At 55.7% G+C, this 25,885-nt stretch overlaps 1 protein-coding gene across 7 annotated transcripts in view; it reads right to left on the reverse strand.

The window, feature by feature from the left end:
* Nucleotides 1-512: 512 nt before the first annotated feature.
* The window catches only part of KLC4 (kinesin light chain 4), a 25,740-nt gene continuing 367 nt past the window's right edge, over nt 513-25,885 (reverse strand). Inside the window, exons 2-17 of one of the 7 annotated variants that reach the window (XM_010577832.1) lie at nt 24,577-24,736; nt 15,658-15,924; nt 15,224-15,454; nt 14,779-14,857; nt 14,464-14,689; nt 14,037-14,124; nt 13,543-13,644; nt 13,051-13,224; nt 12,791-12,890; nt 12,177-12,229; nt 9,363-9,430; nt 9,172-9,280; nt 8,212-8,361; nt 1,331-1,455; nt 1,154-1,211; nt 513-647 (exon numbers count right to left, since the gene is read on the reverse strand). In XM_010577832.1, coding sequence (XP_010576134.1) covers nt 558-647; nt 1,154-1,211; nt 1,331-1,455; nt 8,212-8,361; nt 9,172-9,280; nt 9,363-9,430; nt 12,177-12,229; nt 12,791-12,890; nt 13,051-13,224; nt 13,543-13,644; nt 14,037-14,124; nt 14,464-14,689; nt 14,779-14,857; nt 15,224-15,454; nt 15,658-15,906 — 1,902 coding nt within the window. In that variant the 5' untranslated portion in view covers nt 15,907-15,924; nt 24,577-24,736 and the 3' untranslated portion in view covers nt 513-557. Of the gene's footprint in view, nt 648-1,153; nt 1,212-1,330; nt 1,456-5,324; nt 5,897-6,228; nt 8,362-9,171; nt 9,281-9,362; nt 9,431-12,176; nt 12,230-12,790; nt 12,891-13,050; nt 13,225-13,542; nt 13,645-14,036; nt 14,125-14,463; nt 14,690-14,778; nt 14,858-15,223; nt 15,455-15,657; nt 15,925-24,576; nt 25,622-25,885 lie in introns of those variants that run through there. The other 6 variants (XM_010577833.1, XM_010577835.1, XM_010577834.1 and 3 more) reach the window with 6 other exon arrangements.

Consider the following 25,885-nt stretch of genomic DNA (forward strand, 5'->3'; position numbering starts at 1 on the left):
CCCCCTTCCCCTCCCGCCCCGCCAAGCCTTAGGCCGAGGCGCGGTCGCTTCTAGGGTCGGTTTTATTTAATAAAATAAAGTACAGCAATCAACCAACCGTTGGGAAACGAGGGGGGGGGATCCCGCCACGCTCCCCAGCTCTTCCCTCCCCACAGCCGGGGCCTGCGGCCCCCCCCCCCCTTCGCCCACCCTCCACGACAGGGCTGCTTCACTCCCACCGGCCTGGCGTTTTTTGTTTGGTTTGGTTTTTTTCTTTTTTAGCTGGTTAAAGGTGTGCGGTCTGGTGCCGAGCGTGTTGCCACCGAAGCTGTTGCGGCCCCTGGGGACGTAGCAGAGGAGCATGCGGGTGGGCTGCCATTCCCAAATGAGTCGGGGCCTGCTGAGGGGCCCTGGGGATGGGTGGGTAGACGGGAAACCCAAGAGCCGGTGATGGAGGAGGAAAAAACAACAAAAAAACCCCAACAAAAAAACCCCAACAAAAAACCAGAGCAGTTGAGGTGGGGAAGGTGGCGGGTGCAGCTCCGAGCTGCCAGATGCAGGGGGCACCCGCAGGCGGGTCAGTTGGAGGAGAGCAGGGAGCTGTGGGACGACAGGTCCATGCTGCTGGCGCTCAGGCCTCTGCTCTCCGCGCGGAGGCCTTGGGTGCCCTGCAAAATACAGCGCCCGTGAGGACCGGTACCTGCAAATCCATGTCCCCCAAAAAGCTGCCAGCCCACCTCCTACCCCCCCACACTTTTGCCTTGCAGGCCAGGACTCCCCCAGCGCCCTTACCAGCCCCCTTAGGTGCCACCTCTGCTCTCCCGGCTCCCATTCTGCGGCTGGAGGGTTTGCCGAGCTCAGCAGGCAGGGAGGTGGTTACTTGGAGGCAACACCTTCATTTGTGGAGCTACCATCTCAGAAGAGGGGCTACGCAGCTGCCCTGGGGGGTGCAAGTGGGGGCACTGGCCCGTGCCACCGCTTGGCAAGGCAAGAGTAGCTCCAGCCCCACGCAGCAGCGGAGTACATCTGTATGGATGAACGCCTTCGGTGGAGCCTGGAGCATCACATCTGTGGCCCACCGTGCCCCTCATGGCCAGCGTCACCAGCCATGGCCACACAGCCCCCACCCCAGCACCCATTCCTGCACCAGCCCCGCTGCCCGCCCGGTGTTTACCTCAAACGAAGCATCGCTAGACTTGTGCAGGTAATTTAATGATGCAGCTCGTTTCATGCTACAAGGAAGCAGAGGAGAGGCGTGATCTTGTTGCGCCTGGCCAGACCCCGACTCCCAAAGCGGCAGGGCCACCACCCACCCTGCACCCAGCCTGGCCCTCACAGCCCTGGTCCCTACCTGGTGTTCCGGGGCTCCAGGGGACCATTGCCCTGCAGTTTCTTGACCAACATCTCACTGCTCCTCCGTATCACATCCCGGATTTTCCCCAGGGAGCTGCTGCGCTGGAGGGTGCCACTGCCATCCTGGACACAGAGACACAAGCCAGGGCGACGGCTGAGCGGCACCGATCAGGCTCTGGCGTGCTGCAGATGAGTGGCCAGGAACTGGGCTTGGCTCCAGATGCCCTCTTGTACTGAGGATTAAGCCCTGGCCCAGAGCAGGCTTACTGCTCGCTACGTGGCTCCCCCTCACCCCGGTTCTCCATGAGACACAATGACGATGGAGTTGGGGGCCCCCACCACCACCATCGCCTGGCTCATTCAGACCGATCCTCCCTCCTGCCTGGTGGAAGCCCAACACCCAGCCAGGCTGCTGACCTGCACCAGGCCACCAGCACAAACGGCACTGGCAGCCCCGCAGCCCTGCTCAAACGTGGCAGAGCTCCATCACCCGCGACAGCTCAGGCAGCAGCTACCAGGGAGGTCCCAGGGGCCAGGCAAGCACCAAGCCCTGATGGGAGCCCCAAGCTTGGGGGTACTTTTATCAGGCCAGGACATGCTGCCAGGACATTCATTTCAAGGACTTTCTCCTCATTTGCTGCTGGCTGGAGACTATCGTCCCCCTCCCCCTTGCCCGTCCTCACCATGCCATTGCTATTCCTCCTCTCCATCCAGCACTCGTCCTGATGCACATTCAGGTCCCGCATGCCAAGCCTGCAGGCTCCCTCATGTCAGACAAGACCAGTCCACACGTACACACGGCCTCATCCCACCTCTAACACCCCCACGACATTTAGCTTTCAGCCTGCTGAGCAATTCAGGCAGCTCCATCCGGGATGCATTCATTTGGCTGCACCAATACTGTGTTGCCAAGCAGGCACCACTCTCCTCAGCCCCCCAATTTTAGCTGCGCCCAGCCCCGCTAGCTGCCCCAAGGTGGCACTTTGGAGGGGTTTCTTTATGGCTGCCTGCTTTTTCCAAAGACCAAAACCAGCCCTAAATATTGTTCCCCACCTCATTCCACTGCCATCGTGGCACCGAGCTCTTCCCCTGTGGCCAGGCATGCTCATTATGCAAAGTTGTGGCACCACTGCTAACGTGGAGTTACTTTTCCCTGGTAACACCAGTCTTCCCTGCTCCTGATCCCGGTGGCCCCTGGCACATCAGGGCAGAAGAAACAGAGACAAGGTGACCACAAAAGCCCTTTGCTCCTTACGAGCATGTGTGGGAGCCCCTTTGTACCAGTCCAAATGACCCAAATGCTCTGTGGCCCAGGCTGGCAGCAGGAATTGCCCCAGGAATCTCCATGCAGCTCTGCATGTAAGCAGGGGCTCTGCCTTAGGCCAGTCACCCCCTTGTGCTGACTGTGACAGGTTGTGGCCCTGGGGAAGGCTTTTCCAACACCTCCCCGCTCCGATTACCCAAAGCTGATCCAGCCCTAGACCCTTCTCCGACAGCTGAACGGGACTTTTCCCACCAGCAAACCCTTCTCCTGGTATTCATCTCATCCCTTCTTGGATAAGCCAAGTGCATTGAACCTCTTCACTTTCTCGTCAGGATGAGGGGGTTCCAAACTAGGAGCCATGTGCTTTTGCTGCAAGGAACCCACACACCAGGAATGCAGAGAGCACCAAAAATATTAGCAAGGTAAACAATTGAACTCCTGCACCAGGCATCCAGGGCAGGTTTTGGAGGAGCTGGCCATCAGTATGCGACACTAGCAAAGATGGAGTGGAGTATCTTTTGCCTCCCCACCGGACTCATGCTGGGTCACCACCCTCCCTGCAGGGTACTGCCATGCCAGGCGCTGTTCCTTTTGCCAGGGCACACAAGCCAGGGGTGGAGAAGGGAACACAGCTGGGTCAGAGGAGCTGGACCATGATACAAGGGCAGCAGGATCCAGCCAGGAAGCATGGTCTGGGGTCAGGGCTAGAGGATGGAGCCACATTTCCCCAGCTACAGTGATGCAGACTGTCTGCAGACCAACACCAGAACCAAATGCTGCTGCATACTGGGTTAAAAATAGCCTCCCTTCTCTCCCCACTCCCTTTTCTGCAGGGTTATTTTTAACCCAGAACATTTATGGGGCTTGGTTTACCGCAGAACCCCCACCCCACTGCACCCACCAGGATGAGAGCACTCAAAGAAGCAGCTCCACCACTGAGCCGCTCTCCACTGCGTGCTCCCACCCTGCCTGCTGCACGGAGGCAGAGGACTTGGGCAGCATTTGGCAGCACGCAGAGCTCAGCACTGGGGGACACAATGGGGTATTTCTCTGCCTAATGGAAACACTCAGTTGGGAAAGGTCCAAGCTCAGACGCTCCAGGGCAGCCCTGCCACACACAGCTACAGAGCTGAGGTTAGTAGCAACCCCAGTTTGGAGGTTAGGGAGAGGCATGGTGGAGCTAGGTCCCTCATCGCCAATGCTCAGCTTGGGAGAGATGCCCTGGGGGGGGCACGTCCCCCTGCACGCACACGGACACCAAGCACCCCCACACCTGCTCCAGCAGCATTTGCGCCCACCACCCCAGGGCTGACCGACGCTGGCCTACAAAGCATGGAAAGAAGCACAGGGCAGCGGTTCGGGTCTGTCTACCTTTAATCAGAGGTACGGTTGTTACAGCACCAGGTCCAGGACGTGGCAAAAACACAGGGGCAGGTGGCACTGAGGCCTGAACGCACCCTGCACTGGGGACTCCCTGCTCTCCAGGAGCATGGAGCAGCGCTGGGAGAGAGAGGCCAGGGAAGATGCAGCCCTAGAGCACTCAGCCCTGGGCTCCGCACCCTGTGGTCCTGAGGACAAAAACCTCCTTTCAGCAAGCACAAGCTCCCAGGGGAGCAGCATGCATGTGCCCCAAGGCCTCTGCACCACCGCAGGAAAGCCAGGCCCAGACAAGACACAAGCACGTTTAGTATCACAACCTGCCAGATGACTAGCATGAGAGAAACTATCTAGCTAAATAAATAATGGGGGGGGGGGTTGTCCTGCGCTGGCCTCTGGGCTCTATCCTGCTGGCTGCAGCCTCCCCAGCTTTCTTCCCGGGTAGGAGGACCAGGAAGGTTCATAGGAGGTGGGATGAGGGTGTGCACCCCAGGGTGGGAGGCTCAAGGCAGTGCTGGTCTGGCCCTGGGAAACATCCCCTTTTCCCAGTAGTGACCGACATCTCCAGACCCTGTGTAGGTCTGGAGTCCCATCAGAGGTATGGAGACACCCCCACGCATGGCCAGGGTCAGCACCGTCTTCCTAGCAGTAACGGGGTTACAGATTTCGCAGCCACCTGGCTAGGGACAGCCAGACATCGAGTGACAGCCCCAGGGACCACGCCTGGCGAGTCAGGTCCTGTGTTCAAGAATTGCCCTCCTCCATGAGCAACCTGGCCCCTTCTCCTCCGGTGGAAACCTCCCTCCAAGCCATCCCATCTGCCCCCACGTGCTCAGAGCACCCCAAGCCCCAGCTCTTCCTTTCCTCGCATCCTTCTTTGCACGTCCTTTTTCTCCCAACCACTCTGCTCCAAAACGGCCCGTTCCCCATCTCAGCCACTTCTAATGGCCTGGGGTCTGGCCCCTTGCAGAAAAATTGTTTTCCTCCTACCCTTCCTCTGCCTCCAAGGAACAGCAAACAGCTTCACCCCTACCTCTCCCTCTCCCAGCAGCCACACCTGGGGACCCTGGAGCTACGGGGAGCTGATTCACCCCTTAATGCCATCAGGTGAGGAACTCAGCTACAGCATCAGCTCAGGAGGTTGCAACCAAACATGCCTGTCCTGGCAGGTCCCTGTTCCATGCATGGCCCTTGGCTGTCACCCCCTCACCTTGTCTTGGATGTACAGCAGCTATGGGCCACCCTACATTCCCGTGCCCCTGCAGAGAGACCCGCATGCTGCCCCTGGGTTGCAGAGCTCAGCAGGGAGGAGGAGAGCAAGACGGGGAGAGACAGCCCTGTGCTGCAGGGAGAGCCCAGCTCACTGGTGGCCAGCGCAGGTTTGCTACAGGGCACTAACATCAGCTAAGCCTACAGGGAAGAAAGCAACTGGGCACACGACAGCCCTGCCAAGGCCAGGCCTCTCTCCCAAAACAGCCTCCCATCTTCGTGCCTCCGTCCTGGCCTCTGCAGAGATGGAGGGAACAAGCTAGGAGGGTTGAGGATGTCTAATGACGGTGGAGTCGGCACGGCTGGAGTGAAGACAATCCCCCGCAGGCCTGGTCCCCAGGGATGTGCAAGGGCAGGCTGGGGGTAGGGGCACGCGAGGGGACGGTGGCCCGTCGCCCTGGCCTCGGGGAGCAGGCAGCTCCTCGCAGATTCTTCCTGCTCTTGCCGGCCACGGGACTGGAACCGGGCCACGCGGCCAGGCACTCCTCTGGCAGGCGTCGCGGTGCCCTCGCGCGCCGGGAGGGTTGGGGGACTGGCGTGGAGTTCTTGCCGAGGAAGGAGGGATGGTGTGGAGGAAAAGTCAGAAGATACAACACAAACATCCAGGTGATTTGCGGTGGAGGGGAAAGAGGGAGTCTCGGGAGGCATTTAAGCCTAGTGCACAGAGAGGAGAAAGACACAATTTACAAGGCCGTGAGGTTGTAGGTCACCCAGGGAGCAGGTGGGGCAGGGCCCAGGCCGCATGCAGAGACAACGGGCCACGTCTGGGCAGGGAGGGAGTCCTGTGAGGCTGAAACAGGCGGCTCGCATCTTTGCCGACACGCTCGAGCAGGCTGGCAGGAACAGCTAGCTCTGGGAGGGACAGCCTGGGTCTCCCTGCTCTGAGAGCTGCCTGCTCCTGAGCCTCAGGCACGGGGTGCCTGCCAAGACCTCAGCAGCACTGAGCTGGTGCCGTCCCTGCTCTCCCAGGCCAGACCCTGGCTCTCCCAGGCCAATTACCTGGGCAGCAAGTAGCTGGTCCGGGCCCTGGGGTGCTTCCAGAGCTGCCCGTGGCAGCAGAGCACAGAGGCTGCTGGCACCCTGGGGTGTCCCATGGCCCTGTGCCTGCAGCAGCTGACAGCTAAGGGATGGCAGCAGAGGCTGCCGTGAGGCAGCATGTCCAAAAGTCTCTAGACCAGCACAGGGAGCAACTGGCCGTGACAGACAGGAGCAGCGGGAGCTGCCTCAGCCTTCTTTTGGGGGGAGCTGCAGCCCAGTACAGGGCTGCTGGCTGGGGAGAGGAGGCTGGCGATAGGTGCAGCAGGCTGGAGAAGGCACCGAGCATCAGGTGGCAGCAGCCGTGCCCCCCAGGGTGCTGGGCTAGCCCTCAAACCCTCAATCTACAGCTGGCTGGGCTCAGGGAAGCCCTGCCAAGCCTCTTGGGGAAGGGTCATATGAGCAGGGACTATCCCCCTTGGCTGGGTCAGGCTGGGGGAGAGGGTCGCATTGCCTGCTTGCCTCGGGATGATCAGCTCAGAGACTGTCAGGGAAGGTCTCCCAGACCATCACCAGCGCAAAGCAATCACTCAACACCAACCACAGCCAGGAGGAACTGCAGAGAGACACCAGCCAGGACAGGGACCAGGTGATCCTAATCCAAACCTGCAGCCCTCTCTCTGTGCTTGTCTAGCCCCTCTGCTAACTAGGGAGTGTGAGGGTCCAGGGTCGGTGCCTTGCCAGGGCTAGGACCCTCTTTGCTCACGATGCTGAGAGCTGGGACAGAGGACAGCCCCGCATCTGGCAGAGCTGCCGGGTCCCCTCGAAGCTCAGCTCCCCAGGTCCCCTCCAGCCACCTCCTGGGTACAATCCACAATCAAGAGAGCCAGCAGGCTTCAGGCTTGGGTGTTGAGGGGCTGTCATGGCAACAGGGAAGAGGAAGAAGGAAGGGAGGGAGCTCATGCGGGTTGGGGTAGAGCTGAGCCAAGTGGGGAAGGGTTAGTGACAGCAGATGTAAGGGGGGAGCAAGGACTCCGTGTGCTCAGTGTGTCACCCGTGCTAGGCCGCAATAACCCCTGGGTACCCAGCTACGCTACGCTCTGAACTAGAGTTTGCAGGAGGAACGGTAAGCGTTAACAGCTCTAGCAGCCCTCGAGCCAAGCACCCACCAGCACCATGCTCACTTGCCGCCTCTTCTCCATCCTCCTCCTTGCAGAAGACAAAAGGCACCTCTCCCAGACCTGGACCGCTACCTTCCTCCAAACTCGGCGCTAGTGACCAAAGTGTCCCTCAGTCTCAGAGCAAGCCTAGACAGGCTCAGGTCGCCCTGTCTGCGCCTCAGCTAACAGCAGCCTCTTTTGCCACCACCGGTCAGCCCGGCCCGGCATCCCGCAAAGACCTGCCTTTTACCACCTCTGCTTGGCCAGAGCCTACGGAGGGCACGAGGCCAGCAGAGGGGAACAGCAAAGATGCTGGCTGCAGACTATTCCCACGCCCTGCAGTCGCTCGGTCACAGACACACCAGACACGCACACACGCAACCCTCCCCGGGCTCAGCATCGCCAGTGGCGCAGTGCAGGACAGACAGCCAAGTTGCTCACAGAGGCTGCACGGGCCTGAGATGGGGCTGATGTTCTCAGCCAGGGCCTCAAGAGGGGAGCAGCAGGGAGAGATGTTAATAAGGATGCAAGGCTAAGATTAAGGGCAGACCAGGACCAGCTCATGCTGTGCATTGCCAGGGCCTGGCAGTCCGCTGGAAGGAAGCAGGAGCCCTCAGTTGGGGATATCTGGCCTGTACACCAGAAACCAGGCCCAGACACGCACCTTCGCAGGCTGGCTGGCTCATGCCAAGAAAGAGGGTAAGGAAGTGTGCGGGGAACGAATGGAGGCAGACAAGGATGCCACGACAGGCCACGCGGGGACAGCCCTGAGCCAGGCTGCCCCTTCCCTCTGGCAGCCGGCTGAGGCCATTCTTGATGGTGTCTTGTACTTACCCCGCTCCATTCCACGCCCATACTCACTTCCTCGCTACCGTCTGTGGCATTCTCGTACTTGACACTGCCCCCCAGGCTCCGACGTCTCTCTGTGCCATCGCCCTCCTTCAGGATCTCCACCACCTTCGTCTGGTTGATCGGGTCAATGCCCTGCAAATAGAAAGGGATAAGGAAGCACCTTGTTTTGCTCTTCTGGGTTCTTTCCATCTAGCGATCTGCTGTGCCATCACTGTGCTTGGTCCCGTCCCCTCTCTTGGCCATTGCCCCACCACAGCCAAAACTCTCTAGCACAAGAAGCAAGGAGCCAAATGCCACCCTGCACTTTGCAGTCCTGTTTGGGTTCCCAGCTCAACGAGCCCCCCCTCGAAGCCATAAACCACCCTGGGGGACAAGGGCTTGCTACCCCAAAGCTGACAGCTTTTTTTTCTTCACATTTTGGTGTGTGAAGGTTTCTGCTGTCCTTCAGCCTTTGTGCTAGGTGCTTACAGCTCCTGCTTTATTATTTGAGGATCGAGAGGAGTTTAGGGTGAGACATACCCTAAGAAATCCCTAGTGTGTTCCCTGGACAAAAAATTAGTGGGAAGAAAACATCCCAGTGAGTGCAGATCTCCCCAGTAGCTGACAAAGCCCAGTAACCTGCCCTAACCCAGCTGCAGTATTTCTGCACTCAGAGCCATGCCTTCTTCCCCACATGTACACAGACTCATCCACTCCATCCATGCATGCACGTACACACACAACCCTGTACATGTACACATGCATGTACCCCGGCACAAATGCAACCCCAACCACCAAGGTGCTCTGGTGTCACAGGAATGTAAACCAAAGACATCAGAGGCTGCAAGGCCCAGGAGAGTCCCTCACCACACTCCAAGCCAAATGCTGTGCCATGACCGGTGGGATTGCCACCCCAAGCCCCACAATGCCCCCCTCCACCAGGGAAGGTCCCTCTGGGGTTACCTGTCGCCGAGAGCGAACTGCACACTCCTCCAAGGTCTCAGCTGCCTCTAGCTTGCCCTGGCGTCGGTACAGAGCACCCAGGTTCCTCAGGGTGGTGTTCACAGTCGGGCTGCAGTAATAGACAGAAGGTGAGCAGGAGCCCTGGGACCACCGCCTCCAGAGCCCACAGCTGCCCACAAACCACCTCTTACCTGCTAACCTTACAGGCCTTGTACCAGCCGCCGTACTCAGCGTAGGGAGCACTGTCTCTGTGCTTGCTCTACAGGGTGAGGAGAGATGAGAGCTGTTAGCCCCATGCCTACTGCCGTTCTCTGGCCTGTGCTCTCCCACTGGGTGCTAGGATCAGGCCCCAAACTGCACCCCCCCACACCAGCCCAGCCTTTGGAAACACAATGTGCAAATGCGGTGACGAAGCCCAGCAGGTTCCTGGAAGGAAAGCTGAAAGCCCGTTTGCTGCAACAGATCTGGGCCATAAGTAGAAGTGATGTCCCCACCCCAGCAAGGAGCATAATCCCATCTCCTTGCCCCTTCCATGGTACCAAAGGCAGCAGGGACAACACAGCCCATCCTCACGGCGCTCTGGAGGACATGACACCCCACACCCCCCAGCATGTGAAAGGGAGACAAAAAAACCCCCAAACCCAACCAACAAAAACCCCATAGGCATGCCAAGCAGCATGGACACTAAACCCCTCAGCCATGGCTAGCAAAGCAATCAGCCAGCCACATCTAACCCTTCTGCCTGCTAGGTCAGACCCGCTCCACAGCAGCTCAGCCCAGCTACCTGTCTCTTCTCCAAGCCCAGCCTTTGCACCCCAAAGCTGGCTGGACCTGCCAGAGCCAGAAGCAAAGAGGCTGCTGGCCCAGGGCAACAGGAGAAGGGGCAGAGCTTGATGCTCAGGGAGAAAGATCTAGGGCCAGGACAACCCATTCTGCAGGGCACTAGCTGCTAGCCAGCGTTGCCCTGGGTCAGTAGGGACCACGGCACCTGCAAGCAGGAATCGCCACTGCTGCGGGAGCAAGGATGCTTGTCCACACTCTGTGCACGGCAAGCCCTGGGGTGTGTGCCATGCTGCTGGCTCTGCACCCACAGGACACGGGCTGGGCAGAAAGCACCCAGCTCAGCCCCGAGCCCAGCAGGGCTACTCTCACCTAGCAGGTGCAGGGGACCATTGCTCCACAGCAAGAGTTTCCCTCTGGCAAGGGCAAGAAACTGTCTTTACAGGGACCATTTTTCTTACTCAGTCGCACATAACTTCTCAGATCTTTACCCCACCTGAAGGAATCTTCCCTGAGCCATAGGCACGTAAGTTTACTTGTGCCAGAGCCTACGCGGCCTGGGCAGGCCCCAGCTACAGGAGAACTCAGGACTCAAAACACATCTGAAGCTTGCGTAGAGGCAGCCCAGGCTGAACTGGAGGGAAAAGGTGTCAAATCCCTTGGGGCAAATCCCCATCGCAGGCCAGGGCTGCCAGCTGCACCCAAGCCCCTGCTGCCACTGAGAGCAAAAGGGAAGAGGGGTGAGGGGAAAAAAGAACTGAAGCTCTGCAAGAGGGGTTTGATCCTTTTTAATAGGAGACGTGGAAACACAGCACAAAGCAGAGCACAGCAGCCCCAGCCCCTGGGCCAGCAGTACAAGCATGTCTGCTTGCCACCACCTGGCCAGGAAGGCCATGCCAACCATGCCGGGCCATGGGGAATGGGCATAGCAACCCTGGGGATGGGAGCCCCAGGGGCAGAGAAAGAGGTTCAACCCTTGCCCCAGGTTGTAAAACAAATCTCACTCCAACTGTAGGTCCCTGAGCCTGTTCTCCTGCCCTGTAGCAAAGCTTGCGTTATCTGGAGCATAGCTTCACACTACAACTATCTACTCTTAATTCTCCAAAGATACCACCAGAAGTGTCTCAATCACAGAGGGGGCAAGGGGAGCCTAGTCTCTGCTCCAACTTTGATTTCTCCTGCATAGGATGGTGTGGCAGCACACCTTATTTCTTTGCAGCTGAGGCTTCATAGGGCAGCAACCGGAGCAGTGCAAGGTGGAGCTGAGCACTGCTCTGCACTGGGGACCACACAGAGCACTTCAATGGGAAGACCTAGCATGCTGGTGGGGGTGGCTGCTAGTGCCCTGCTCTTAGGACTCGCAGGATGGGACTGATGAGTCACTAAGCCAAGCCTACCAGCCTGCTGTCTGAGCCCATGTTGCTCTGAGGCAAAGGAAAAGGAGAGAGACAGTGTCTGTTCCCACCGCAGCTAGAGGACTAGACCAGAGCCCTTCATTCTGCTGCTTCGCCCACCTGACAAAAAGCAGGTGAGGTCTTCGGCTTGGGAAAAGCAGAGACAGGACTCTGCTGCATTTATCAGCTAAGCACAGAGCAGGGCCTGGGCAACAGGAGCAACAGCTTCTTTGTCTCTCATCTTAGTCCAAAGCAAGCACAACCCATGTCTATCCTCTTTCAGAGGCCAGCTAGGACATAGAACAGCTAGGGCCTGCCCTGTGCGGACATCTTTTTCGGGAGGTTTGGGTCCATTTCCTAAGCCAGGTGATGGCAGCAGTTTCTTCTTGACCTCCATTTTTCCCTCAGGCAGCCTTAGGGCTGCTTCAGAAGCAGGTTGTGCTCTGGGTACTAGCAGCTCTTTGGAACAAAGTGCCAAGGCCCTGCAGCACAACCCTCTGCCATCCACCATCTTCCATCATCTGCATGCCCTAGAGGGATCACTAAAGCAAAAAGAGAGTGCATGCAGCCATGGCTGAGAGGCTTAACAACCCCCTACCCCAGGAAAAGCATCTCTGATGGGCCCCTCCCTCCCTGCTGCCCCAAGGAGCAGCCACACTCTCTCTCCACCCTCCAGACCCCTCATGGCCTTCATCAGTGGCCATGGCAGCTCTTCAGACTGCAGGAAGGAAGGTCTGGGCTGTGGTAAGAGAGGATCAAAACTCCCAGATCTCCTTCCCCTCCCAGGGCTCTTGCTGCTATCAACAGGCAGCACCAGCAGCTCAGACTCACCTTGCTCATCTCCTCTCTCTCCTCTGCATGCATCCAGATTGGCTTGTGTTCATCTGCGTGGGGAAGAACGTAAGACAGCTCCACTCACCACCTCACCCTGTTGCTCTGCCACTCCCTCTGGGGCTCTGCCACCTCCACAACCGAGCACTCTGTCCCCAGAGCCAGCAGCTCACCAGAGGGAAGTGACAAGGCTTCCAGATTCCCCTGTTCCCTGGGCCAGAGCCCCAAGAAAGGCAGCTGACATCGCAAGGGCAGGACAGGGGAAGGCAGGAACAAGTCCTCCCATGGGGGAATGCCTGTGCCAGGTGTACAGGAGAAACTTTAGCCTACGCCTGGGAATGATTGTGCCACTTGCTATTCCCCTTTTTAGCCACAACTATTCCCAACCCAGTAAAGACTGACAGCCAGAGCTCTCCAAGACCTTTTCTGAGGGAAAAGGTAGAACAGCATAACACACTAGAATGGCAGTGTCTCAAGGGCTGCCCAAAGAAGGGGCCCTGCAAGGCATCCCATCCCTCTGCCAGGGGGATACCAGAACCAGCCAAGCCTAGGCTGAGATCCAGGAGACCAACTGCTCACCCTTCCCCAGCCCCAACAGCTTCTGCTTTACAAACCATCCACGGAGCCAAACTCCTTCACGTGAGCACGGGTAAGGATCTCCTTATACAGGACCTCTGCATCTTTGTATTTGCCTTGCTTCAGGTAACAGGAGGCCTGCAACCAAGAAAACAGCTCCAGCCCCACTGGGCAACACAGGTTAACTCTGCCCCCCCTCTAGCAGCTATCTCTCTGCATCCTTCCAAGCACCAGGCAATGCTCACCTTTCCCATGACACCACTCCCCATCCCCACATGGCCTCTCCCCAGGCTCTCACCAGGTTATTCTTGGTCTTGGCCACATTGGGGTCATCAGGACCCAGGCAGCTCTCATAGATCTCCAGGGCCCGGCAGTAATAGTACTCCACCTCGTCATACTTGCCCTGGTTCTGGCACAGCAGGGCTAGATTGTTCAGCTGCTTGGCCACATCAGGATGGTCTTTGCCTAGGACCTGGGTAAAGAAGAGAAGCCACAAAAAGTCAACACTTAAAGACTGCAGTGTATTCTTGGAGTTAGTAGAACTGTAGTCCCTCCAGGACATGCCTATGTCAGACAGGAACCAAAGACTAGGGAGGTAAAGAGGAGAAATTCCAGCTTCCACCTCCTGCCACGCCTCTCTAAGGCTGCAACCACTGGAGAGACAGGAAAGGCGGTGGGAGAATCAGCAGCCAAAGAGATTAGGTAGGTCCTGATCTCCCAGGTGCAGTGTGGTAATGGGGGAAAACCCTCAGGGAGAGCTGGAAGGAAGGAGAACATGGGAGACCAGTACCTTCTCACGGATCTCCAGGGCTCGCTTACACAGTGGCTCTGCTTCTTTGTACTTCCCTCTCTTGCCATAAAGAACAGCCAGATTGTTCAAAGTTGCTGCCACCTGCAGAGACATAAGCTTCTCCATGAAACAAAGCAGAATCCAGTGGGACCAAACAAGGGGTGCAAGCAGCAGTAACAGTGACTGTCCCATTTCCTTCATGCCTGCAGTACAGCTGATTCTGAAGAGAAGGAGGTCCAAAGGCAGAAGGCTACCCTGCCTACATCGCAGGATCCAGGAGAAGCCACCTCCTGACAGGCCATACTGAACAAAACAGCAGGAAATACTGAAGCAGTAAAACAGAGCCCCACACCATGCGAACAGCACCCCTCGCATCACAGAGCACACTGTTGTCCTTGATAGTCTGGCTGCAGACACACAATAAGGGCACCATTCGAGACCCAGCAGCACCCACACGTCAAGGGAAGTGACTGAAAGAGGAGGGAGACACTCACCGCTGGGTGGTCTTTGCCCAGAGTCTTCTCACGAATGGAGAGAGCATCATTCAAGAGGTGTGCTGCCTCTTTGTATTTATTCTGATCCCTGCAGTGCAAAGTCAACCAGTTATTCGGGATTTGGACACCACAGCCCATACGAAGCAGAACAGCGAACAACAGTCCTTCTTCCACACAGATCCAGCCCCCAAAGCCCTTTCATTTCTCCATTCCTCCCTACCTTAGCCAGTCCCTAGTTATATTTGGGAGCCCGGCAGGCCAGACACCTCATCTGTGCCAAAACCTTTCTGAAAGGCGAACCACTGGAAGCTGGAGGAGCTCCCTGTCAGCAGAATGCACTGCCCTGGTAAACGGGAGAGGCAGAAAGCTCTCCCGGCCCAGTCGTGCCCTCCCCACTGCCCAGTCCTGCACTCCGCACCATGCTCACCTGTACACTAGCGCCAGGATGTTGAGCATGGTGGCCACATCAGGGTGGTCGTGGCCTGATGTCTTCTCCAGGTCCTCCAGCGCCTGCTTGCAGAGCGGCACAGCCACCTCATAGCGTCCCTGTGAGGCGTACTGGATGACAAGGTTGTGGAGGGTGCGCAAGCGTGCAGGAATCTCATAGCCTCCCTGCTGGGCAGCTGCCACTGCACTGCTGTGCTGGTGGGGCACTGCAGGCACAGAGGAATAAACAGGGGCACAGTTGGCACAGGAGGCTTGAACAGAGACAGCCAGCAACCATGCATGAGCAAACACTTACATCCAGGACCATGCTCCTCCTCCTCGTTCGGGAACAGATCATCCAGAGAGTCCTTAGCAGAGTCGCCCTCCTTCTCCTCCTGAGAGGATGGGAATCGCAATACTGTTGGTTCTCAGAGGATACAGCAGCAGCCGGGGCCGAGTCAGCTGCCAAACTCTCCTCCTTGCTGCAGCCCACCAACACCCCCAACTTCCCCTGTTGTCTCTGCCACCATCTCCCCCCTCCCCCCACCTCAACAAAACTAATAAAGCCAAATTTTCCTAGCACATCCTGGCATGCTACTCCATGTTCTTCCAGAGACTCTTGCCCATGCAGGCTCCCTTCAGTTACAGGCATTGCTGTGCACGGTAGCTGGGAAGGGGAAAAATCCAGGGCAATGCTATCGCACCTAGGCAACCCTGCTGGTCCAGCCTCCCCCTCCCCCAAAGGTGGCTGCTCAACATACCGAAGGCGAGACATCCTCATCATACTTCTTCAGCTGGTTCATGAACTCAAGGTGTTTCTTCTCCTCCTCCAGCTGAGCCACAGTTTGTTCACTACGCTGCAGCTTCTGCTGGGTGTTGGCAAGCTCGTCGCGCAGCCACTGGTTCTCCTGGCACAGTCTCCGCACCTGAGCACGCAGTTTCTGCTTCTCTGACTCCACAGCATTCAGGTGGTTGGACAGTGCCATCATCACCTTGTCAAGAGTCCTAGTCAGTAACTACCACAATCTTGCCATCTCCCTCACATGCATGCTTAGGGCCCACCCTCGGGGTCATGCAGGCCGCCTACACTCAGCCCCTTGCTGCCCCTGCAACTTATGGGGAACGGCCACACGCTCGCCTTCCCCTGTCAGTCCTGGGTAACGCCTGGGGGGGGGGGGTCACCCACCACTCTCACCTGAGCTTCTCCGAGCCCCAGTTCAATCATCTCCACTGACTTGCGGAGCAGGTTGGATTTCTCATGCACGAGATTGGCTTCTTCATCTTTCTTCAGGCACTTGATGGTCTCCAGCAAGCTGTGCAGGATGGAGTTGTGTTCATTCTTGAGTGCCTCCAGCCCTTGCATCACCAGCTTGGTGTTGGAAATGATCTCCTCTTGGCTCAGCTTGTCCAGTTTCTCCTCCCTTGGGTACACCATGGTGGACATAGTCCTGCTCGTGCAGCCCTACAAAGAGAGAGAGAGAGAGACAAAACCCGAGCGCCTCAGTGCTGTTTCAGAGAGCCACAACCAGACACAAGTGTCACAGCCTCCTTCAAGCAGCCAGAGACAGCATTCAACTGGTTGCCTATTCTAAGCCCTTCCCCTTCATCGTCCCCTCTCCCTTTGGCAGCATGAGGCTGGCAGTGCACGTGTCTCCGCTTTTGTGGCACAGAGCGCTGGCAACCAGTGCAGGTGGCACACGTGGACAGGAGACAAAAAGGCTAGAATCAGTGCTGACCTCCAACACCCCCACACTCCCAGCAGCAAGAAAAGCTGATTTAGCTTCCATTTAAGAGCAGAGATTTGTAGTTGGCAGCTGGGGTTGCAATGCGTACACCTCCTGCCCACAGACCACTGATGCAAGGAGGCTGTCAGAGCTCAACACTTCTTCCGACTGCAGAAAAAACAGAATAGAAAGTGAAGGGATGCTGGCTCAAAGCTTTCTGCTTCCTCTGTGGAAAATCTCCTGGAAGAGCATCTCTCAGACAGAGAGGCATCAGTGGCCTTACTGGGCCAAACAAAAAATTCCCTGACCAGAAGAGTACACCCTGACAATCCCAGCCCTGGCACAGAACAGCCATTGTGGTGATAAGGGGCATAACACCGCCAGCATGAACTGAATCACGCCTGTGTGGGAAAGCTTACATACACCAACTGCTACCATTACACTAGTGTAACCCTTGCGTGGGTGTCAGCTTGAAACACTAACAGCTTTTCCAGCTTCATTTGCCCTGCTGCCAGCCCAAGGTCTCCTCAGGATGGCCTAAGGACTCTGTACCACTCCTTCCCTGTCCTGTTCCCCCCAAATATACGACAGGAGAGTACCAAGCTACCGCCTTTGCACAGGGACACCGAGTGCTACAACCCACAATGTTAGCGTGGCTGCAAGATCACTGCATAGAAAATCCAGGAGCTAGGAAAACACAGCAGGCCAGAGGGTGAGAGACATAAGCAGCAGACAAGACCTCTTACAGCAGGTTGACAGCACCCTGACTGCTCTACGACTCACTCATCTAACCCCCTCTCAGCCTTCCTCCCAGCTTGGCCACCCCAGCAGCCTCTTCACGTTACTCAGCGATGGTAGGAAAGCCACCACCTACCTCGCTATCGGTCACTCCAAGGCCAGGCTCCTGCAGGGCTGAAGGCAGGCAGCTGCCATGCCCTGCGCAGGCACCAGCACCTCCTTGCAGCCCGCAGCTGGCAGGATGCGCTTCAACCTGAGCGCCCAGAGCCCTGCCGCCAGGAACCTGGCGAACTGCCCAGGCATTACGCAGGAGGAGGTGGAGGAAGAGCTGCCAATAGATTTTTCTTTGTCCTCCTGCAGGACCCACCTCTGCACGGTTTGAACTCTTTGTCGGGCAGCAGCCTTGTGCCTGCTTTACTGAGCAAGCAGAAACGCTGCCCCAGGAAGAAAGAGAGCAGAGCTCCTCTCCTCCCCAGCTGTGTGCTCTGCCCCAGGGGGGCTCAGGGCGATCCCCCAGCTCAGCTACCGCTATCCCTATCCAGGAGCAGGCCCTGAGCCATAGAGGGGTCCCATTTCTTCCTCACTGCAGCACTGAAAGTGAAGATGGCAAACAGTGCTGGGGCAGTTGCTATAAGTAACACATCTCATTATACCCACCCATTTCTTCCTCTTTAGCCTCACTCTTCCAGAAGTTCCTTGAGCTGTTTTATAGGCCTGAGCTCTCCTCTCAGCTCCTCTTTTCTTTCCGTTTCAGTGATGCACATCCATCCCTCAGGAAGGGCAGCAAACTCTCAACACACAGCAGAGACCTTACTGAACCTCAGCAGGGCAGAAACACTTCATGTCTCTTGAAGACTGGGTTCCTGTTCATACCTTTGAGCAAGAGCCAAGTCCTCCCCCACCTACCCCAGCATCTTAATGCTGACTTCACACTCACTTAATGATCCAGCATCAGCACCAACCCTGAGCCATACTTCAGTGTATCCTTCACTTTTGGGTATCTGCCATGCTCCACATGCAGTTACCCTGTGCATTGTGCATTTTACGCTGAAAAGTCTCATCTGGACTGTGATGTTTCCCAGTTTGCTTTAGAGAAGACGAATATGATAAGGTCATGAAAAACTTCACTAAGATCAAGATAAAGGGCATAGACTACTGTTTTGAAGAAAAGACTAGGTCTGTTGAGAGTTGGCTGCCACTCATATCTTTTCTTCCAAACTGCTTAGCTGCCAGTTCCTGGAGAATCATTCTCATCCATAACTCCCCTGGTTATTTTTTTTCCCACCTTTATAACACATCTGGGGAAGTGATCGAGTGTTAAAGCAATGAGGGAAGCCATGCCTAAGGCAGACTTCTGCGGGGGAGCACAGTTCAGGAAGAGATGTGCAACGATTCCCAGCTCCAGAGGAAGAGCCTGGCAGCCCAAAGGACGCTAGCTCTGCCACGTTGGGCAAAGCACTGCTGTCCTGCTCTGAAATGGGTCAAGGCAGCCTCCCAGGAAGGCTCAACAGGCCCTTACCTGCTTCCAAAGAAACCACGGTAACAACTGCTAAAGGGTGAAACAGCTGTGTCACTGGTTTCAGCTCATAAGGAAACACAGCCCCAAACTCAGAAACAGGGAAATCAGGAAGTGGGAGTCCTCTGGGGCACAGGCAATGCTTGGGACACAAGGAGATCCCCAGGAGCTGCCTCATGCCCCACATACAACAAAACTAGAGCTCTGCCTTAAGGCCCACGCAGCTGTGCAGCACAAGTGCTTCCTCATCTGTCCCTCTGTCTGCTGGGTCAGCTGTGAGATGCTGTCAGTTTTCATGAAAGCATTACTTATGTCCATACAGAGATCTCACTACCATCTTTAAAAAGTACAATACAAACACATTGGGAAGAGCAACATGTTGCGATTCATGATAAAAAGCCACCAGAGCTTGCACCTTGGTAGATAACAGAGTCAGACAAGACCCAGATCCATAGAAAATCAGCCTCATTAATTCCACTGTGCACGGAATGACTCCTCAAGTGAGAAATCGCCAAGCTGTGTGTTAAACCACCAGTGCCTCTACTACAGCAACATCCTGTCTTTCTTCAGCCCTTCCAGCAGAAAGAGCCTTGAGCACTTCACAGTCCCCACGATCAACTAGTTTTTCAGAACTGTAAAGACTTCAGACCAAGAAGGGAAAATAACCCAAACGTCCTGACCCACAGCACATCAGACTCATCCTTCCCTGCAACTACATCCTCAAATCCTCAAGACATACCAATACAGGTTCCTTTTCTCTCACTGGCTGTGCAAACACCTCTACACAAGCCTGGCCTTCCTCCCTCTAGGAAGACATCCTAGAAGCACAGCTCTGCTAGATACCAACATGCTTCCAGTGTTCAAGAGTGGACAGGGGATGGCCCAGGCTGGACACAAGGTGCAAAATGTGAGAATAGCACGTGGGCTGTTCACTTCCAAGTACCAACAAGAAAACAAAGAGAAGACTGCAGAGAAGTCACTTAAATACTGCTACCTCTTGCACAGCAAAGAAAACCATTAAACACTGGTGGGAGCTGACTTATCATCCCTTCAAAGTGACAATTCTTCCCTACAGAGCCTTATTTCTAGCTCTCCCCAGTGCTTTCAGGTCTACACTCAGTGCCCAGCCCTCCAGAGAGGAAACATGCTCTATGGCAACTGACGCCAAGGTCAGGCACGCTGAGGCTGCTGTATAAGCACTCTTCCTACTCCCACAGATTCAGTAAAGGGCACTGAGTGTCCTTTATCCATGCAGAAAACGCTCTCGGAGGTTCCTGCAGTGAGGAGAAGAGACACCATCATCTGCCTTTGGCAGGGGGAGATTCAGACTGGAATAGGAAGAATGCTTTTCCAACAGGTTTCTTGGGAGCTGGAGTGCCCGGCTCCTACTTTATCCTGCTGCATTCTTCACGGCTCTGCAGGTGTCACGGCCCAGGTCTCCACCAGCATGTTTCTGCTCTAGTTGGCATGTCTTCCCTATTTACAGTGAGCTGCTAGAATAGCCTGGCTTTCTGGCAACACCCATCTCATCTCCCCTCCCCTGCTCCCATTTGGAGGAGTGCTGCAGGAAGACAGGGAAGGAACATGCGTGCACCGAGCTTTGTGGCAGTTGCAGCAATCAGCTGGGAATCCATCAGCCAGCACACTCTGCCAGGCAGAAACCTTCCTCCTGTATTCAAGTGCATAACCGGGAAATCACAGAGCATCAGCAATTTCAGCAGCCCACTTTTCTGCCTCTGAAAACTGCTCCCACATGCAAGAGCTTTAAGAGGAAAGAGCTAGAAGCTTCACTGCTTCTATCTTAAACCCACAACAGCTGCCACAACAGAAAGAAGGATGCCAGACTGAATGGGTCCAAGTGAACCTTAAAGCTTAGATTATGATGCCTAATGCTAGAAGGCTACAGAGAGCACAGAGACTTCAGGTCTACACATGCCTCAAACAAATTCAGTTCACTGTCCCCCCGCATGTCCCTGGACCAAGTATATGTGAGACACGGGGTACCATCACAACTTGCACAAGCGATGCTGTCAAGACAATAATTGCAGCTTCCTTCAAACTGCAGATGGCTTGCCAGCACTTTCTGCATAGAAGCGGGCACAGATTTTTAGCAGCAAACTCTTCTGTAGGAGAAGGTGATTTAAGGATATGGTAATTGCAGAAAACCAGCTGGTTCTGGAAAAAAGCTTACTGTGGAAAAGAGTCAGTCTGACCCATAGCAAGAATGAGTGACCACGTTTGGGAGATAGATAGCAATGGTAGCATTTAGAAAGGGAACCATGGGGCTTAAAGTCTTATTTGCATAATAATTATCCCAGTCTCATGCTGTGAGACATGCTTTTGCTACCTGAAGAAACAGCAAGGTTCTCTATTTGAGAAGCAAAAAACTTGATAAAAGCAGGGAGGTTTTTTTTTTTCCTTTGGACCTCTGCCAGCTCACTACTGTTAAACAACAGAATAAAGGGTCTCTGGAAAGAGACCCTTCATTGGCTGACCACCACCAAAGCTAGAAGTGAGATTGCCAATGTACAGCTGGGTCTCCACTCCTAAGGAATACTGCAACAAAACCTAGACCTAGTACCTTGGATGATGAAAACGAAAAATAAAAGCAGTAAAAAGCAAACAGATTGCCAAGGTTGCAACCATTGCAGAGGCTGTGTCACAAGCACAAGTCTTCTCCTTATTTTTATACCATAGTGTCAGAAAGCAAACAGAGACTGTAGGAGACTACAGTCAGCTGTGCAGAGCCTCTGAGGCTTCCACTGCACAGTCAGGACATATTGACACTGCCGGGAAACTTGCATACTGCCACACCGCTGTCAGAAGAGCCACTGTGCTCAGGGTCACCACCCCAGGCCACTTGCAACAGAGCCACGGAAAAGGGACGAACCGGTGCTGCTCAGCTGCACATCCGTCAGTCAGCGTTTCCAGAGCCGCTCCAATATGGGTAAAACAAGAAACACAATCAGCTCTGCATGATGCCCCAGAACTTCACCACTAAGAGCAGCTGCACACACACGTTAAGGCTTTAGAAACAAAGGCAAGAGAAGGATGTTTTGCAAATGAAGGGACAGATGGGTGTGCAGTCAGCTTCAGGGTAACGTTAAGAACTGCAACATGAGCAAGAGCCAAAAATTAGAGGGCAAATGCTGGACTCCTAAAAGTAAGAACTGGTGGAAAAATCCTCATCTGAATTCCTTAGATAAACTCCTTATGACATTTGCCTTTGCTGAACAACACTTCAGGACAAAGGGGCCAGGCACCACAGCACTAGAACCTGACCTTAGGCCCAGAAGAAGGGAATGCAGCACATGCCTCCTTTCAGCAAGGTCCCATGGGGACAGGGGCCCTCTGTCCCAGAGCGAGAGAGGCAATGCAATCCACCTCCAGCAGCAGAGCAGGGAGCAGAGGCAAGGAGTTGTCTCACCCACATTCTCCCATGCCCAAAAAACAGGACTCTCCTTTAGCATCCAGGCACCCCCTTGCATGGTTTTAAAGCCAATCCCCAAGCCCAGAAAGACTTCGCCCAACCAGCTTCCCCAAGCTTTGGAGTCAGGTGTAATTCAGTACAAGTTGACTCTGCTGTTGGAAACAGCCCAGTCCTCCCCATCCCCTGGACAGGGATCAAGGCCAGGATTGCTTCTTTCAGCAGCAGCTGACACATGCCAGCTCTAGCCGAGTGTGAAGCTCCAGGGGTTTTTCGAGATACCAGAAGGCCTGTGCTGGGAAAGTCTACACTAACCAGCAGCCTGCAAGAGCCCCAGGGAATTTTAACTAGGACTAAGGAACTAGATTTGCAGCTGAAGTGGAAGGGCTCTCCCGCAAGGAGGTAGGAGGCTCCCTTCATGCTCTTTCCCTTCAGCACAAAACACTCCTCTCTGTCCCAGAAGCTTCAGCTCCCCACCACCTACGATCTCTAACAAAAAATGCACCGTAGCATAACCTTCCCGAAACCTAGGGCAAGGTGGAGGTACGCTGGCTTTACAGGGACTTGGCCGCAGTGACTCAGGTTCACGTCACTACAGAAAGGACCTGGGAGCTTCCCATCCCCCTCCTGCTTTCCAGCCCACAGCTGGAAATGGCAAGTCAAAAGGTACCCGGCTTTGTTCCATTTGACCAGAGCAAGCAATTCCTGTGTTACCAAATCATGATCCAATTCCAATAAGCATATGTGCTCTGAGGAAGACAGAGGAGATGGTCTGGTTGGTTTTGTATCAGATCACTCATTTCTTTCAAGACCAGAAAGGTCTTACTCCTTTCATTCCTTGGTGATCAAAGAATACAGACACTGGAGGCAACAAGGGTTAAAAAAAAAAACCAACAAAACAACCAACCAACAAAACCTACCCCAAACCAGCACCGACACGTGCCATTAGCAGAAAGCCATTTTGCTCCTTATTGCAGTTCCTGCTCTTTACAGCCCCAGCTTGCCAGGGAAACATGCACCTTTCAGCAGGCCCTTGGAACCAGAACAGCAGTCTTCACCACCCCCACCAGCAAGCTTGTGCTAGCACCTCCAGATCAGCTGATAAGACCTTGTTTTTAAACTCTTGCTCATGTCTGCAGCAGCTCACCAAATCCATTCTGCATCTGCTGTGCCTGGGACTACAGTGGAACACCATTAAAACCTGTTTCCAGGCTAGCAGAGATGAGAGCTAAGCAGCTGGAACGAAGCCAGGACAAGCACCTCTTCCTAGCTTCGGAATCTGATTGGGAGTCTCGCTCTATAAAAGACAGAGCAAAAGCCATTACCTTGCCATGACAGCATGAAGTAGTATTAAAGCAGGCAGAATAATTCCCAGGAGCCAGTGCCTCTGCGGGCATCTGTCTAATGTGAGGGCTATGCACTGGATGTGCCTCAGGAGTACAGGAGATGTCCAGGACGCAGCTGGGACCAGCAAGTGCCCTGGAACCACTCTGTGTACCCTGAAGGGCTCTGGAGTTCCCGCACTCCCTCCACAGTGTACCAGGGGCAGTTGCAAAGACCAGCTGACTGCAGGCTACGAGACTGAGCTATTATTTCCAGAAGCAAACGGGTCTTGTAAACCGTAACGAGGCAGCCAAATTCAGAGACAAAGCTCTACCTACATAATACGCAAAGGATCTATTCTACCTCTAGCTTCCCCAACCAGCTGGAGTTCTTTGAGGAGCTACGTGGCTCTTTCCTACCAAATCAAGCCTTTATCCAGCAACTCTGCCAAGGTCAAAAATCTTGCGACGTGTCCTTTATGCCCCGAGAGCCATTTTGGTATTTGGGGTTAATGCTGTTCTTCCTACCTGGACATTCCTCCAAAACAGCAGATGAGAGAACTCGAGCTTCCTGCTCCTTCTGCCAATTACAGCAAAGCTCAGCCGCCTTTATTTACCCTGCGTCTGAGCTGGCCAGATCTTTGACCCAATGTGTGCTGAACACCACCCTCCTTCCCCTGCGGGGGGGGCCTTCCATGACTCTGAGGCGGCATGGGAGACGGGAGACCAAGGGCACTAGAGGAGACCCTAGCATGGAGCCGCAAGGGAGTGCCAGATGCCAGCTCTGCAAGACACAGGGAAGCCTGAGGTTGCTGGTAATGTGGTGCTGCCTCCCACCATTGTGCAAATTTCTCCCGGCTGCCCGGCTGAAGCATTCTGCTGCAACGCCATCCCCCAGCCCTTCTTCAGACACCTCCTCCCAGCCGCATCCTCTCCCTCCCAGATGCTTACCAGCAATGCCCCCTCTCCCATCCCCCCCCTTTGGTAGGGTGCCCCTCCACTTCAGAACAGCTTAACAAGCAGATTATTAACGGGAGGAAGGTTTGGGGGGGAAACAAGGCTCTGAAAGTTTGCGAGCCGTTGCTGTATGCTAGGAGCTGCCTCCGTCATCGCCTCTCCGGCTTTGTCTGGCAGCAGGAGGCACGCCCGCTGCATATCCTTGGGACAAGCAAGCCAGAGAAACCCCTTCATCCCTCCTCAGTATCACCACAGAGAAATTCTGTGCCCACCTGGCGAACTGTAATCTTCCAAAGGAGAAAAGTTTTCATCGGCTCTGCCTGAAATTGCACTTCAAAGCGGTCCTTTGTTACAGGACCGCTGGGCACCCTGCCCGTCTCAGTCACCGGATGGGAATCCTCCCCCACCCCGCACCGCAGAGGAGTGGTACCTGGCTGCCTGCAGCGGCTTGTCCAGCGTTGGCACTCCCGGATGCCCCAGTGCCACGGAGAAGCGCAGGCCGCAGTGATGCACGGCTCCCACGGCGTCAGCCGCGCTGCCCTCCGGTTCTAGCAGAAGCGCAGGCACCAGGCGCTCGGCAGCCAACCACACTGCAGCAGGGGGAGGGGAAGGAGATGCAGCCAGGCTCCAGAAACAGGACGGTCGGACGCTCTCCTGGGAGCGCAGAAAGCGCCGCACAAGCCAAGCCCAGGGCTCCCTTCTTGGGGACCGATGGGAGCACCGAGGAGCGGAGCCAAACCCCCAAGCTGCCGCCACACGCTGCCCGAGGGGCTCTACCCCACCGTCAGGCTCCCGCTCAGGCGGCCCTACACCCAGCTAGATCTGCTCCATCCTACGCTCGCTCTTGTGGCGAAAGGTTTTACATCCCACTTGGCATCACCCTCACCTGCGTCCCCACCGCTAACCCCATCCCAGCCCCTACAGCCAAGCAGGTGGAGCTGCAGAGAACCCACCAGCCGTGCGATCGCTGTCGCTGTGCCCGCTGAAACGGGCAGAGACAGGACAAGATCCCTGGGAATCCTCCTGTGTCAGCACTGCGCAGTGCAGAGCTGGGCCAGGCACCGCCTGGAAGCGTTTGTTCGATCTCTAGATGCTTTACGCAGAGAGAGGACGAACGCCACAGCATCGCAGCATCCAACGGGGCCAGCGGATTCTTGCCGCAACCATCCCATCCGCGATAACACGCGACCTTCGGGGCGCTCTCTGTGATGTTTCGTGAGCCTCTGGAAGCGTGCCATCCCCAACTACCGACACCTGCCTGCTTCGTGGGGACTCCTGTCCCACCCCACGGGTCCCCCAACACGGGGAAGGGCTCAGGGCGTCCCAGGAGGGACCCCAGCCACGTTGACACGCAAGGTCTCTCTTGCCTCATCTCCCACCACACGCTTTTTCACTAAAGCGTCTCGCTGCTCTCCCTTCCCTAGTTCTGGAGGGCAAACCCGCCTGGCTAGGGGGTACGCACGGCTGCAGCACAGCTAAAAAAAAAACCAGTAAAAATTAAAAATCCATAGCAGGATTACATAGCGGGAGCGCAAATATGTATTATTCTTTATCTTACGCGGAAAGCCTTTCCCGGCAATGAAGACACGGCCTAATTATAGGCCAGTGAATCCCACAGCACACTGGGAGCGGCCACCACTGGCCCTGGGAACTGTGTCCGTGTCCGTGTGTCCCTTGTCACCAACACACCCCGCTCCGGGGGCTCCGGTTCTCTGCCGACAGGAGACGCTGGGGGTGGT

Source organism: Haliaeetus leucocephalus, unplaced genomic scaffold (genome assembly GCF_000737465.1).
Source record: "Haliaeetus leucocephalus isolate CR32 unplaced genomic scaffold, Haliaeetus_leucocephalus-4.0 Scaffold577, whole genome shotgun sequence".
Classification (NCBI taxonomy): Eukaryota; Metazoa; Chordata; class Aves; order Accipitriformes; family Accipitridae; genus Haliaeetus; species Haliaeetus leucocephalus.